The 14,305-nt window shown below is 39.5% G+C and overlaps 1 protein-coding gene across 17 annotated transcripts in view; it reads left to right on the top strand.

Moving 5' to 3' along the window:
* The window catches only part of LOC135485357 (synaptosomal-associated protein 25-like), a 54,653-nt gene extending 41,182 nt beyond the window's left edge, over nucleotides 1–13,471 (top strand). For 8 of the 17 annotated variants that reach the window (XM_064767281.1, XM_064767282.1, XM_064767277.1 and 5 more), the window contains 4 exons: nucleotides 2,900–3,017; nucleotides 3,882–4,016; nucleotides 4,190–4,334; nucleotides 8,037–13,471. In XM_064767281.1, the coding sequence (XP_064623351.1) occupies nucleotides 2,900–3,017; nucleotides 3,882–4,016; nucleotides 4,190–4,334; nucleotides 8,037–8,105 (467 nt within the window). In that variant the 3' untranslated portion in view covers nucleotides 8,106–13,471. Of the gene's footprint in view, nucleotides 1–420; nucleotides 470–1,644; nucleotides 1,694–2,899; nucleotides 3,018–3,881; nucleotides 4,017–4,189; nucleotides 4,335–5,392; nucleotides 5,487–8,036 lie in introns of all 17 variants that reach the window. The other 9 variants (XM_064767284.1, XM_064767285.1, XM_064767283.1 and 6 more) reach the window with 5 other exon arrangements.
* The last annotated feature ends 834 nt before the right edge of the window (nucleotides 13,472–14,305 follow it).

The following is a 14,305-nucleotide window of genomic DNA, read 5'->3' as shown; positions in this document are numbered from 1 at the left end:
GGTGTGTTCTCAGTACTAATGACCCAAAGCCGATTTTAGACTAATTTATCTGAATTTCGTAAAAAGAAGGGAGAACTGTTAACAATCCTTTGCTATTTTTCAGATTTTAGTGTTATGTTCTAGTTGTTCAATGCTTTCCCTAAATTTCTTGTTGCACAGCATAGCAATACATGTACAGCCTGCTAGATTGTCATCGTACTTCATGGTCTTGGTTTCTTTACCTCATTGCACTTCTTTAAGAATACTGTAGTGAGATGTCAAAGTCTGGCCTGTCATACTACCAACTTGACGTTTCAATTCTAAAAGTATACTTTTGCTGTGACTACGGCACTTACAAAGGATGTCTGACCAGATGTATGACATGAATTCAGTATTCTGTTTTTGCTTCACCCTCTTCATTGTTGTGTTCGTTCCTCTCAGGGCAGTGAGGTTGGTATACAAACCATTTCAACGCTGGACAAGCAGGGAGGTAAGCTCAGGGTGACTGCATGTCAGACTGCTAATATAAACATGCTAGGTTATGCAAACATGCTACATCAATCCCAATAGTTCTTCAGCCTTTTGTGATCAGTGTCAGTTGGTTTGATGTATTTCAACAACAAAGTGTCACACCCTTGTTTTTCGTCTTGACTTGTTGTCAGGCAGTTTGATGGATGACACAGTATTTGGGTGTGAAAACTTATGGAATGAGAACCAATTGACAAAGATTGCTGAATAGAGATCGCACTCATCCTGTAACATAAATAATATGGCCTCTGTCTCTCTCTGGGAATGTGTCAAAAAGTATACTTTGGACCAAAATTTGGGAAGATTTTCTACCCTGGATATGGACTGAATTGGCATCTCTAACACCACATGCATATCTTGACACTGCATCCTCAACATATGTTAATCCATCATCTCAAACTCACTGTCGGTCATCACTGTCACCATGTTGCAGTCTAAGTTCTTGTTTGCATACCTCACTATTCCTTCTTGAAAACATATGTAAAGAAAATGATGGGCGGGCGATAATGGAATGATGATTTTTGACACTTGTCCATTGATGTCAGTAGATGGCAGATGCTGTCATGTCAAACCAGTCTTTGGTTGACCAGAGGTGACTTAACATTGAGTTGCATGAAACGTGTCAACTTTGATGAATGAATCCATGCGGAACTGCACTAAATGGTATGGGCATTTTGAACAGCACATTCACAATACTAGATAACGGGCAATAGATATCCAATCACTTGTTAGAACCACCCTTTTAGTTGACACAACAGTAAGCTGGACATCCTCCCTTTGAAGGAGACCAATTTTAGTAGCCCTTTTGCTGCAGACACTGTTTTTGCATGCAGTGGCCAGTAGTGCTGAGCAGGGGTGACATCTTTCAGAGAGCTATATATTTCATACATGACTTGCTATGCACGTCATCTGAACCTGAGGGGACATGTAGCATGACTTGCTATGCACGTCATCTGAACCTGAGGGGACATGTAGCATGACTTGTTATGCACGTCACCCACAGTAAAAGGATCAGATTGAGAAGATGTATTCCATACGAGTTGTCTGTTGAATGTGCTGTTGAAGATGGAAGGTATGTGTTTCTGACCTAATCGCTGCATTTTGTTTGTGCTAATCTGTCTGGTGTTTGTGTCTCAGGGTCAAGATATTGGCTTGAAAACCATGAACATGTTAGATGGCCAGGGAGGTATGTAGGGTGAGGGGCTGCTCCTTGTATATAATCCATGTTTCTCTGGGTTTGAGCTAGCTCTTGATAGGGAGAGAACCTATCGAAGTCTTCAGGCCAAATTGCAGTCACTTGGGGCATATTGCATATTGCTTCATCGACAATTTGTTCTAGAAACTGCAAGGAGACTGTTACTACAGTATCCCTGCAGGAGATGGAACTAACAGAGAAGGCCTTTAATGGGACGAGAACCATTAGAATGATGAAATGACTCTCTTCTAACAATTGCTAGCTCTGACTCCTAACTTCCCTTGTGTAGTTCATCACCTCCTCTCCCAAGCCGCTAGAAGTATCGCTTGACTAACGTTTGATTGCCTGTTGCTGATAATGCCATCTATTGTCTTTCAGTGAAACTATTGCACTTGAGAAATTTGAATATTCATTGCGATCTTCAAGCATAGATGTTATGAATAAGACGAAATGATTGTTTTGTTCTAATTAGTAATTGAAACAGTTTATTTGTAGGCCTAAATGATTTGAATGTTGTCATCATGTTAGAAGTAAATTTGATTAGATTTCACTAAGTTTGTCTAAGATCCTTCTTCATACTCTTGAGGCCTTTGCTTTTCACTATAAATTCTTTTCCTTTTGGTTTATTTTCTTATCTGCACTGGCATATTGCTATTGCTGTTAATTCAATTAGGAGGCAGCGTTATAGATAGCAGCCTTGCTTCTTCACCTTGGGGACTCAGTTTCCCAATTTCCTGAGGATCAGACAGGCCTCGCAACTTACTGAGCTGGCCTGCCCTTCAGTGTGACTGCTCAGGACTTTAGTAGTTACTCCTGGAGAACATAAACAAAGAACATTCAAAACCTTGTATAAAATCCTGTTCTGACCTTTTCCTCACCTAAATATCACTCCTGTAAATATCTTGCTGACCTCTCTATCCAACATCATAATATAAAGACAAAAGCATTGATAAATGGTGGATTCCCTTGATGTGTGCGGTGCTAAACAATTTCACTTGCATTTTTGGAAAGCAAGATCATTTGCATACATTTGACTATCATGGCTTGAATTTGAATTGTCTTTTTCTAAAGTCATAAACTACCTCATAGACTTAACCTCTTAAAATGATGGCTCATATTTAAATACTCTACAATTGCTTAATTTCATACTTGATATCAGTACCCAATCTTACTCTTGCAATATATTTCTCGTTACAGAACAACTCGACAGGATCGAGGAGGGTATGGACCAGATCAACCAGGACATGAAAGATGCCGAGAAGAATTTAGAGGGTCTAGAGAAGTGCTGTGGTCTCTGTGTATTACCATGGAAAAGGTAAGAGATTAGAGGGTCTAAAGAAATGTGCTGTCTCTGTGTCTATAGCCGTGGAAAATATGTGAGTTTAAAGGGTCCAGAGAAATGCTGTGGTCTATGAATACCAATTTGGAGACAGTTTGAGTCAGATCCTTCCTCGAAAACACAGTTGACAACCCTGTTGCTAGCTCTGCACAGCTGTCTCCTTTCATATCCATGAAATGACTGGAGTTTTCACGCTATCGGAGTAAAAATGATGAAACTGAGTCCCGGCTTTGATTACTATTCATCCTGCACAAAAGTCAAGCTGGCATTTCATTTATTCTTCATTAGTTTCTGTGATTTGTGTTATCGTCTCATCTGTACTTGATGCTTGTCAAATAAACGAATCAATTTGGCTGTGATATTCGATTTTTTTCCTTTTCCAATTACTGACGAACATTAAAAAAACTTCCGTATAATTTGAGTCTTGTGAGTTCGCTTCATATGGTGACTAGCTTCTGTTGAAAAAAGTAATTGGAAACATTTTGGATGTTTTTGTTTCAGATACATGTACATTTGAATTGGTAGTTAATTGAATAGGATTGGAGCAAACAGTTTTGTCATTTTGATTAGGATGTTTCTGATCTGTCTTCTGAAAGCCTGGATGATACTGGCTATTTGGAAAACAACATGCCTGTTCTTTTAGGGCTGAAATAGGATATATTTCTGACCTTTTTATCCTTTTGATATGTTGATTAAAGACAGGGTAAGGCCCTTATCGAAAGGGTTGAAATGTTGTCCAGTTGACCACCCTTATTGTATAGAGATCCTCGTGCAAATACAAGTCAATCTGACGCTGTTGAAGGCATCTTATTGTGAGATTAACAAACGTCTTCCTTGCAGGAGTAAAAACATGGAGGGAAGTGCTGAATACAAAGCTGCATGGAAGAAGGACGAGGACGGTAAAGTCAATAATGCTGGTCCGAGAATAGTGGTCGGAGGGGATGCGGGTGGACCATGTGGGGGTTATGTTCAGAGGTAAGGAATCCAATGTAGTAAAAAGTTACGGTAATGAGATTTTGCCTCAGGTTTTTAGAGTCTCCAAAGCTAAATGAATGTCATGTTAAGTTATCTAAACAAACATTACCACATGGACACATACCGTTTATTTGAGATTGGGACAAGGTTTAGAGTAGTTGTCATATTTTCAGGATAACAAATGACGCTCGTGAAGACGAGATGGAGCAGAATATCTCTGAAGTCAGCGGCATGATCGGCAACTTACGAAACATGGCAATCGACATGGGGAGTGAAATCGACTCGCAGAATCGCGCTGTTGATAGGATTAACCAGAAGGTGAGAGCGTTGTTCTGTGTTCAGACGCCCTTGGAATGGAATCAGGGAATAGGTTTTCATTTAGACTCAACCTGCATTCGGTGGCATTGCAAGTCTTTGAACTTTTGACAGAAATACTGGTCATGTTTGGTGTTCAGCCTTCCAAAAAGGACACAATGTTACATCACGCCATGAGCAGCAAGATCGAGAAGGACATGATACCTTCTGCTCTTGTCTTGTTCTCCATCTGGCTGCAGACAATCACAAGATTATTATATTGGTATAATGTTGTGTCATTTGTTGATTCTGTGGAACAGAACCTGCCTTTGCTGTTAAAGCATTCAAATCTTTGCAGTGCCTCCTAGTGGATGGAGTTAGAACTTCCTCATTTTACTAACAAATAATTGACTTGAATAGACATCTGCCACAAATTTTGCTCAAGAGTTTTAATTTGTGGTCGATTTGGAAGAATTCTTTGTGTCATTGAGATTTGGAAGGTCTACTAACCATTGAATTTATACTGGAAAATCGTACAATTTAACCATTGGTTTCATTATTGTGAGATAACCGTTGTTTCCAGTGAAGATTTTGTGCACCCTGAAAATGTCATATTCCTATTCGTTGTGGTACGATGGTGTTGACCCCGAGTCGCAGTGGCCTGTGTTCATCCTATGTTTGTATGCATGGACTAACGGTCTTGAACCTAGTGTACTCCCCAGAATGAAAATTGGGACATTGTTACCCATAATGTGTTGACTGTGGTCCAAATAAGTGCTTATTGTTGTCAAGAGGGGGGGTATGACAGACTAACCACTCTGATTGAGGTCTCGAGCTTGGTGCAGTTTCTCGTCCCAACTACTTAACCGAGTTGCTGAAGGATATACCAGTGTTTCTTTCATACCATTCATTTGCATGAAGAACTTAGGTGCAAGATGGAGGTGTGGGGCCAACTTCAGCTTTCCAAGCATTTTTCGTTGGTGGAGTGAGTTTTAATCTTTTCCGCTTATCCATGGCATCGGTTGTCTATATAACCTCGTCTCCCCCGATTAATCGTATTTTTGTCCGATATCGTTTTTCAGGCGACGTCAAACGAGATGAGAATCAACGAAGCCAACAAACGCGCCACCAAGTTGCTCGCCTCTTAAACGGCGCCCAAGGATGACTCTAGCCGGTGTGAGGGCCTATTATTGCTTTGGCTTCCGTACTCATTTTATCCTCCTTTTCCTTAGCTATGTACAGTATGTCTCAAAAATCTGATATTTGTCAACTTTTTTGAATAGTATAAAATGAGGTGGGGAATTTGTAAATCCTAATAAAAGAAGAAATTTGTGGAAAAGGTTTTCTGATAAAATGGCGAACAGCCCTGATTTGGTGGCCATATTGGAAATGTTGGCCATATTGGAAATGTTGGCCATATTGGAAATGTTAGCCATATTGGAAATGTTGGAAATGTTGGCCATATTGGCCATATCGGGTTGACTCTCAAGTCTTGAAGGTTACCCAGTCCAGTGGTATCTGTAACTTCTTTAACCTTGAATATGGGGTGAAGTATTTTACTTTGGTGTATAATAATCAATTGTTGGTTAGCATTTTTGAGACGTACTGTTCAGTCCAGTCTAACTTGATGGAATCAGTGTGTGCATTTTACAACCTTTTCTACAAGAAATGCGCAGACAATCCCATCAGATTAGAATGGCGGTCAATTTGTCTTATTCCACGGATATGACTGTTTCGTTGTCTGGTGCAAGTCTGTGAACACATGATTTCTCTCATTTATGTTATTTTCTTGATTAGTGATCTTATTCATTCTTTCACCTCAGAAGGGTCACGTGCATGTAGTCAAACAAAACGACCCATCTTTACCTCAATTTGACACAAATTACGATTTATATCGTGTCCAGATTTTGATGTTTGATGCTCGAGAGGTGAAGTTGAGTTCATTTGTTTGATCACTTCATGCTGGCCCGAACATTATGACACACTTTAATTTGATTTTGCAATCAATTAAATTTTACCAGTTAATCAAGAATACAAAACAGCATACAACATTCTAGCTCAAGAGCACAGACTCAAGTCCTGATTGGAGGAGACTGGACCATTGCCTACCCAAAATATAGTTCCAGAAGTCCCTTTTAATATCCAGGACCCCATGCCAATTGTATTATATACTCTCATGATATTTGCCTGAGCCTGCCTTTCGCCCCAGGTCCTGTTTTACTAACCATTAATATTTCTCAGCCTTGATGAAAAAATCCTCTTTCCTTTGCCAATGCCCCCTGATCTGTACAGTTTTTTGAAAGTATAATTCATGAAAAGCTCAAAATATATCCATCATGCCTTAAATGTATAACTTTTATAACGTTATAAAAGCTCCAATTGGAGGAGCATCCTAGCCTTGCCCTAACACTGCTGACTATTACGCTCTTTCACATACTGTGTGCAGCAAACAAACACAGCTTCAGTCTTGTGATTCGTTTGCGCATCAATGCCTCGCAATTAGCATGACCATGGGCGGGTGAAAACGTCTTCTGGGGATAAGACAAGGTCATGCTAATTGTTGAAGTGAAATGTTGCAGTCTATATCATATTCAGCATGAGTTCTCTTTCTATTTATTTATTTCAGCACACTTGTACAAAAATGATTATTTCTGACAACCAAATCATGGCTTGTTCTCCAGGATGGATTGGGACACTTAGTTGAAAAAACAAAAGTGTTGCCAAAATGTTGGCTTTCAGAAAACATCTTTGAAATTGCCATGTATTTGCTTTATCATTTTGTACTGAAACTGGTCTACAGTTGAAATCCAGAAAAGCTATTTAATCCTCGGGACCAAGCCATCGATTTTGTCCAGGATTTATTTCCACACTATGCTTTCATGCTCAATGTTTCTGTTCCATTTTCAGACTCTTTCGTGTGATCTTTTCTCATATTAAATGTCTTTTGTTTAGTGTTGTCGGTTGCAGCGAGGGACGCTCCCCGAACAATCGACGCTGTATTTTCACTCTTTATGCCGTAACGTACTTGCATGCGACCACATTTTATCTAAAACGCCTCTGTTAAAAAGGGTTAAAATATAGGGCCAGATTGAGTGTCAGTTCAGCTGGTTTATGGCAGTAGAGATACATGTAGCTTCTCCTTCTGTGGATTCCCTTACATTTCTAGGTAGAGTTTGAAAAGGAAACACACTTTAGGATAAAAGATGTGCAGTTGGTAGAATCAGTTAGTTTTGTGTGTTGTTTACAAGGGTGGTAGAATATTTCATAAAAGTCCTGATGTTTCTGGTCAATCCTGACCATCTCTGGGCTAAATAATAAATACAAGGTGCTAATGCTTGTTCATATAAAGAAAGAATGAGATAAGTACAAAAAAATCAAGCTGCCTGACTGGGATGCAAACCATATCTTTGAATTGCTGCTCTTCCAATTGAGGTATCGAGTCTCCCCGACAGGACAGAAAGCAAGAACTTTTACTTGAAATTTACACTTTTAGATGAATGTGCTGAAGAGATTTAGAAAATCTGAACTGTGGTATAGATTCTTATCTCCAGCCAGGTGGTGGTTTTGCTAACCATATAGGATTTTTGGAAAAATCAGTTTCATCAGACAGGACATTGAACAGTCGCGGAATTGTCTGAGGAGACGGCTCAAAAGACGTGAAAATGATTCTGTAAACTGGTTCTTACCCTGTTTCACATTCTAATCCATGTATCATTTTCTCTTCAGGCTGGTTCTCTGGATGATCGGGTACAAGCGGCAAACAAGCGTGCAAATAAGATCATACGCCAGCAATAACGGCTTGAACATTCATAAATTCCACGTTTAGGACAAACTGAAGCTACCGTTGGGAACCTCATACTTACAGGATGGATTCTGTCATCAAGGAGATAATTTTAGTGCCAGTTGTTTTCTCTTCAGTAATTGAACAAATTGTGATGCACACAAGCGACAAAAGTGTGACTACAGTTGTTGCGCCAATGAGAAATCAATATTCCCTTATTGCCAAGCAAACACTAATGGCCTGACTACTTCTACTGTGCCAAAGAAGTCTTAAGTTGCTCGTGTTGTCGCTGTCACGTTTGGTTGCTGGTGTGCACCAAACTTTAAGGGTTATTTTGGATGTTAAAATCATTGGTGACTGTCACCCAAATCCTCTTCGAAAGTTTTACAGGGTTTTTCTGCAAATTTTCTTGTTGGTTCCAATCGTTTGTGAGGCTTTGGTTAAAATGGGAATGGTAAACTCCTAGCCTAGGTTTGTGATAGTGTGATACAGGTGTGATAGACCTGCTTGCCCATATGGTTTGTGTTAACCTCGTTTGTTCTTTGCCCTGTTAAATTTAATCAATTGTTTATAAGCTTGCCAGCAGATTACTGACAATATTGACAACTGGTTTGATGTGTAAGACAGCAAAGGAAAAAAAGGAACTTTCATCTTTTTATACATGTACTTAACCATGTTCACAGCCCTTTTCATGGGAATTCTTGCTTAAGTGCTTCAGAAGTACTTTTGCGATATTGAGTGGCAAAGAAATTCATCACATGACTTTCATCTCTAACATAGCCTCCGCCTCGGCTACTTCTGGTGAAGGCAAGTTTTCAAGGAACTAATCATCATGATCATGATCATCATTGTCATTATTTAGAAACTCATTCATTCAATCACTTGTTCCTTTAACTTGATGATAGCATACTACTGAAAAATTGAATGTATTTTGAGCTCCACAATGATGGTCAGTGACCGCAAATTATGCCGTTTCTCAGCTGTGAGTAGTCTGCTTGCAATCCACTGTACATGTGTACATCCGCTGTACATAGATATTCTGGACTAACATCGGTGTTATGTCTCTGATCTTTTACTACGCCACGCACCTGTAGTTTGATAAAATGACATAATACCATGTTAGGCCTGGATGGTGTACAGAAAGTTGTCATCAAAAACTGCTGCAGTCATGTGTATGTATAGCAACAATTGAAGGGTTTAGAGCGCACGGGACAAAAAGTGCGGTTTAGAATAAGATCAGTTGTTGACAAGAGCAGTACACTTCTAATGCATGGTTCTAATGATAGGTGGCGACCCTGTCTATCTGTTCTCGTCAGCAACTCCATTGCACTTGTGCATTCACCTCTTCATTTCTTCAATTCGATGGTGTTGTTGCCATAGGTGTTCTAGTTAGCGTTTGATATGTCATCACTTGTAACATCTCGATGTGTGCTAACTTTCCCTTGATTGGAGACCATGTTAATATCATTTATGACAACATTGTAACGGGTAGTGTGTATATTCCTTTAAATATTAAGGATGTATATCAGTGTTGCGATAAAGAATAATTCATGATTTGTGGAATTTTCCGTCATCTTTTCCAATTTAATGTTTGGAAACTCAAGAACAATACGATGGCCCACCTTTGTAGGGAAATTATTTTTGTAGAGTAAATGAAGCCATTTTAGTTGATGCCGAACCGAAATGTGGTTTGAGTTTTACCTAAATACGGTCAAGAATATTTTAAGGTTTGTCACTTATTATCATTTCACAACATTTTCTGAGGTGTGGGTAGAAGGAAGGTGTACTACAAATTTCACATGGCGCGGTGTTGGTACATCATGACTTTTGGCTATTCTTCACTGAAGTAACTAAATAATCACATTTCATGTGGGCGTGAGCTCAAATATTGAGAAGTGAAAAGTCTGTCATGCATTTAATGATGTACCGGGTATATGGATTTAAACTTGTAATGTATCTAAATTTAAACATGTACAGATGTAACAGCCTGGTACCCAGATTATAAAATCTGGTCCCCAGGTTGATATAATTCTTGGCAATCAATGTAAACTGCCACTTAAGAAATAATATACGGTCAGATTTTGTACATATTGTGAGGTTTAATATAAGTGTCTCTACTTCATCCATTGGTATTGTGTATATCTTGTACATATTTCAAGGTAAGATCTCCATCAGAGGTAAATGTCCACACCCCCTAGCTGAACTCATGAGCGCTAACTGCTGGGCCGATTTTTTCAAAGTTTTGTTCAGCAAAGAGAAGAGTTGAAAATTGTGTTCGGTCTCAAATTTTGATTCATGAAAATCTTAACTTTCAATCAAGTTGACTGACTAATAGTCCAAAAAGGGAGTGTATATTTACTTCTGGAGCTGACTGTAGTTGATCCCAAAGTACCTTACAACTCTAGATGTCTGTACCTCTCTCTGTAATTTCTATTTTGTATATTACCAACGAACTGGTACTTAAGTCATCATCCATGCTTTACTTTTATTGAGTCTTTTGTGCAAGTCTTGATTTATTGAAATGGTTTTATCATTTAGTGTTTTTTTCGGCAAATGTGGATGTTTGCCAGTATTGTCTGTCAGTTCCAAAGGATTGATACCTGTGGGAGTCAAAGTCGTCAAATTCTTGTTTATAAAGGCATTTGTTTTGTTTGAGATTTTGAGATAGAATAATTGCTGTATTATAAGGGTTGTGATGGTTGAAGTTTGTGAAATTATTCAAAAATACTTATCTCAGAAATGGCCATTTGCACTTTGCACAGATTCGGTGCTCAGACCGACCTATCAAGCCCAGCCATTTCTGTTTTGTCCGCAGAGGAGAGATCTTTTTGTTGTACATGGAACCGATAAATCACAGGTTGCAGTGATAAAAATCCCTTGTTCACACGGCGCTTCAAACCAAGTTTTCATTGCTGGTGAGTGCCATACATTAGTCGACCTACATGGCCATTTCTGATTTCAGTATCTTTGTATATTTCAACTATTGTGTATATTTCAGTGCATTGCAATGTGAGATGTGGATGTATTGAGTTGTTTCATTCTTTCATATTATCAGCATTTGTACAAAGTGGCGCCACATTTTTATAAAGTCAATAGTGGATGTTTCAGATGGATTGAAACCAGCTACGACTGTTCGAGGGAAACTTACTCAGATTTACACAGTGATGAAAATATATACAGAGTTATTTACCCCGGTTTTGGAAAAGGTTATGCAATATTTACCCAAGAGTCATCATAATGACAAAAACTGCAGGTCCTGCATTGGTCCCCTTTCAGCCAACTTGACAATCTCTGACTGCATATAGGGTTCCTTCTACTATCCGCTGAGATCTTACGGAACCCTGAATCACCGGAGAGAGGCAGCAAAAGTGGCTTAAGACATGTCTTGGGAATGGATGAGCCATGCAGCTCCATTCTTGGCAGATTTCGGGGAAAGTTATTTTCATTTCTGGCAGATTTGCGGGTAAAAGTCAGTTTCTTCTCAAGCAGTCCTAGCTGTTTTCATCAGGCCTGTACATGTGCTATCTAACCCATTAAGTCGGTTAGTGCCTGAGAGATAATAGCGTGTGGCACTTACTGGTAATCCGAGATGAATATTGCTGTTCAGTTCTAAATGATTCAGTTCTAATGACAATTCCTGCAATTTCGACTTTTATATGTTTATGTAATGATTATTCTGTATTTGGTAACTCCAACATTTTTGTTCAACAAATTTTGCATGAAATAGAAAAAAAGATTAGATTTATGTTGACTATGTGGACATAGCCCTAGGGTTTTCCTGGCGATATCAAAGCTGTCTATTAAATATTCTTCATAGTTTTTGCTTCTGAATTCGACTTTAACTGGTTGCACTGTCTGGCTCAGGCTTTTTGAGCTGCCGGCATCAAACTGGTTAGGATGTCTGGCACTATCTGGTTGAGCTGTCTAGCTTGAATTAGTTTGGCTGTCTGGATCAAAAGTGGCACAGCAGTTTGGCTCAAACTGGTTCAGCTGTCTGGCTCAAACTGGTTCAGCTGTCTGGCTCAAATCAGTTCAGCTCTCTTGATCAAACTTGTTGAGTTGACTGGATCAAATTGATCTGTCTGATCTGTTCTCGGGAATATCTGTGTTATAATTGATTTCAAAAGGTATTTAATTAGTGCCATGATGTCACATTTGACCAAACGGCCAACATTCCGACATGAGGTTGTGTGCTTGTAAGGTTTGCTGCGGGGTTATCCTTGTGGGTAGAATATACAAATAGGTCTTTAAAATCTCAATATTATTCATTGTGCAAGTGTTGTTATCTTGTATCCATGACGATCAAGGAAGAATTTAAAGTATGATTTACTGGTGTTTACATAATGTTTCCCAAATCATTTGATGACGTTTGTAATTATTTGTATGATTTTAAATGAGATCTTATCATTCCACTCATGTTCATTTTGACTTTTAATTCTTGATATCTAGATGACACAGCCTGGGTTCCAAGTGTACTCTTAAGGTTCCCGTACATTCTATTGCATGTTTCTACATTGAGAATGCTAGGGATTCAGACCAAAATCAGGCATTGAATTTGAGATTGAGGACTTGAGTGATGGTCTATCGGCTAACTAGACCCCCTAGTGCGTTATCCTGTGGTTACGTGCACCAAATGTATGGCACATCCCAGCAAACTAGAGTTGACTTGGACTTCAGGTTATACTGGTCATGGTCTCTACTAACCAACCTTCTCTACTGTTTGAGTTGGAAAAGATCGGTTGGTTCGTGCAGACATATGTTTTTTGTGAGCATTTGGAAATGTTGTACTTCTTGTCCAAGTAGAGCTTATAGAATTCAGCTGCCGGTAGACTGATAAGTGATTGGTAAAATTAGTTTTGGGCACCCCTGCTCCAAGTTCTGTATGAAGTTATGACCAACTCAGCTGACAGCACAAGTGTGATACAATACTGTAAATTCGGCCAGGAGCTGTTCTCTCAAGCTTGTAGCAGCGATAATCACATTGGCTTCTGACCCCGTTTACTGTATGCTATTAGGTATGCAGGTGCTGCCACCTGGAATGGTTATATAGTCCCCTTGGAAAGTACATTCACTTTAAAACTGATCAGGGGTTGTTGCAACTTGATGGCAAATGTACTACTTCATTACAAAGCGCATGCTGAGTGCTACCATCTTTGGAGTAGTGACAGTTCCTAACCAGATTTACAGTATTGTTGTCTCGCTATCTCTGGACTAAGCTAGTAAGATAGGTCTTTGGACAATCTCAATGCTGAACAATCTTGGATCGAGCGTGTCCCTTGTAAAATACTTCATTCCCATTGTAGTGATAGATTTTCTTTATCTCAATATGCATACGAGTGTAATTACTGGGCAAATAAACATCAAGATCTAGTCAAGAAAATAGTGTGTCATATTTTTCTTTTCTCTGTTTTATCTACCCTTCCCAAAAGATCTCTTTTTTCGCCATTGTGAAGTCAGAATTTAACCATGGTGAAGGTTACTTTTAAATATCTCGGTTTGACTGTCGATCTCATCTCTTTCACTATGTCTTTCACACAGTGGCGATGCCAGGAGCAATTCAGTCTGGTTGTGATTGTCTCATCTCTCTAACTGTGTTGTTAACAAGAGGATGGGAGTAGCTAGGCTTGATTTCATCATGTCATTAGCGAGTAGTACTGCCAGGGTGGATTCGATCAGATTATGCCTGCCTCATCTCTGACTGTGTGGTGTTGGCGAGACGATTGATTATTCAGGCCTGGTCTATTCTGGTTGTGACTACTTCATCTCTCTTACTAAAGCAAGATGGTTGAGCTGCCGGGGCTGATTCAATCTAGTTTTGGTAGTCTCATCTTTCTCGCTGTGTTAGCGAGATGGTGGAGTAGCCATCCTTATGAAAAAGATCAGAGTTTACCATGCTCTCCATGGTGAATTGTGGATTTATCATGGTGAAATTGAGACACATTTTTCCTCAGGGCAGTCCCAATTTGATCAGGCTGTGACCATGCAGGTCACCATTTTGACGAGATGGTGGGGCAGCCAGGCCCCGCTTAGTCCTGTAGTTGCAGATGTGATTCTAGCGCCAAATTGATCTGGTTGTGGCTGTCCCATCTCTCTTGACATGTCCTTTGCAAATTGGAGAAGCCAGGGTCGTATGTACAACGGTGGAGCTGCCAGGTCTGATGTGACTGTCTCGTCTCTTTCACTGTGTCATCAGCATGGTGAATTCAGATTTTTC

The sequence above is a fragment of the Lineus longissimus genome, chromosome 3, assembly GCF_910592395.1.
Source record: "Lineus longissimus chromosome 3, tnLinLong1.2, whole genome shotgun sequence".
NCBI lineage: Eukaryota > Metazoa > Nemertea > Pilidiophora > Heteronemertea > Lineidae > Lineus > Lineus longissimus.
This window is presented reverse-complemented; position numbering and strand designations above follow the sequence as displayed.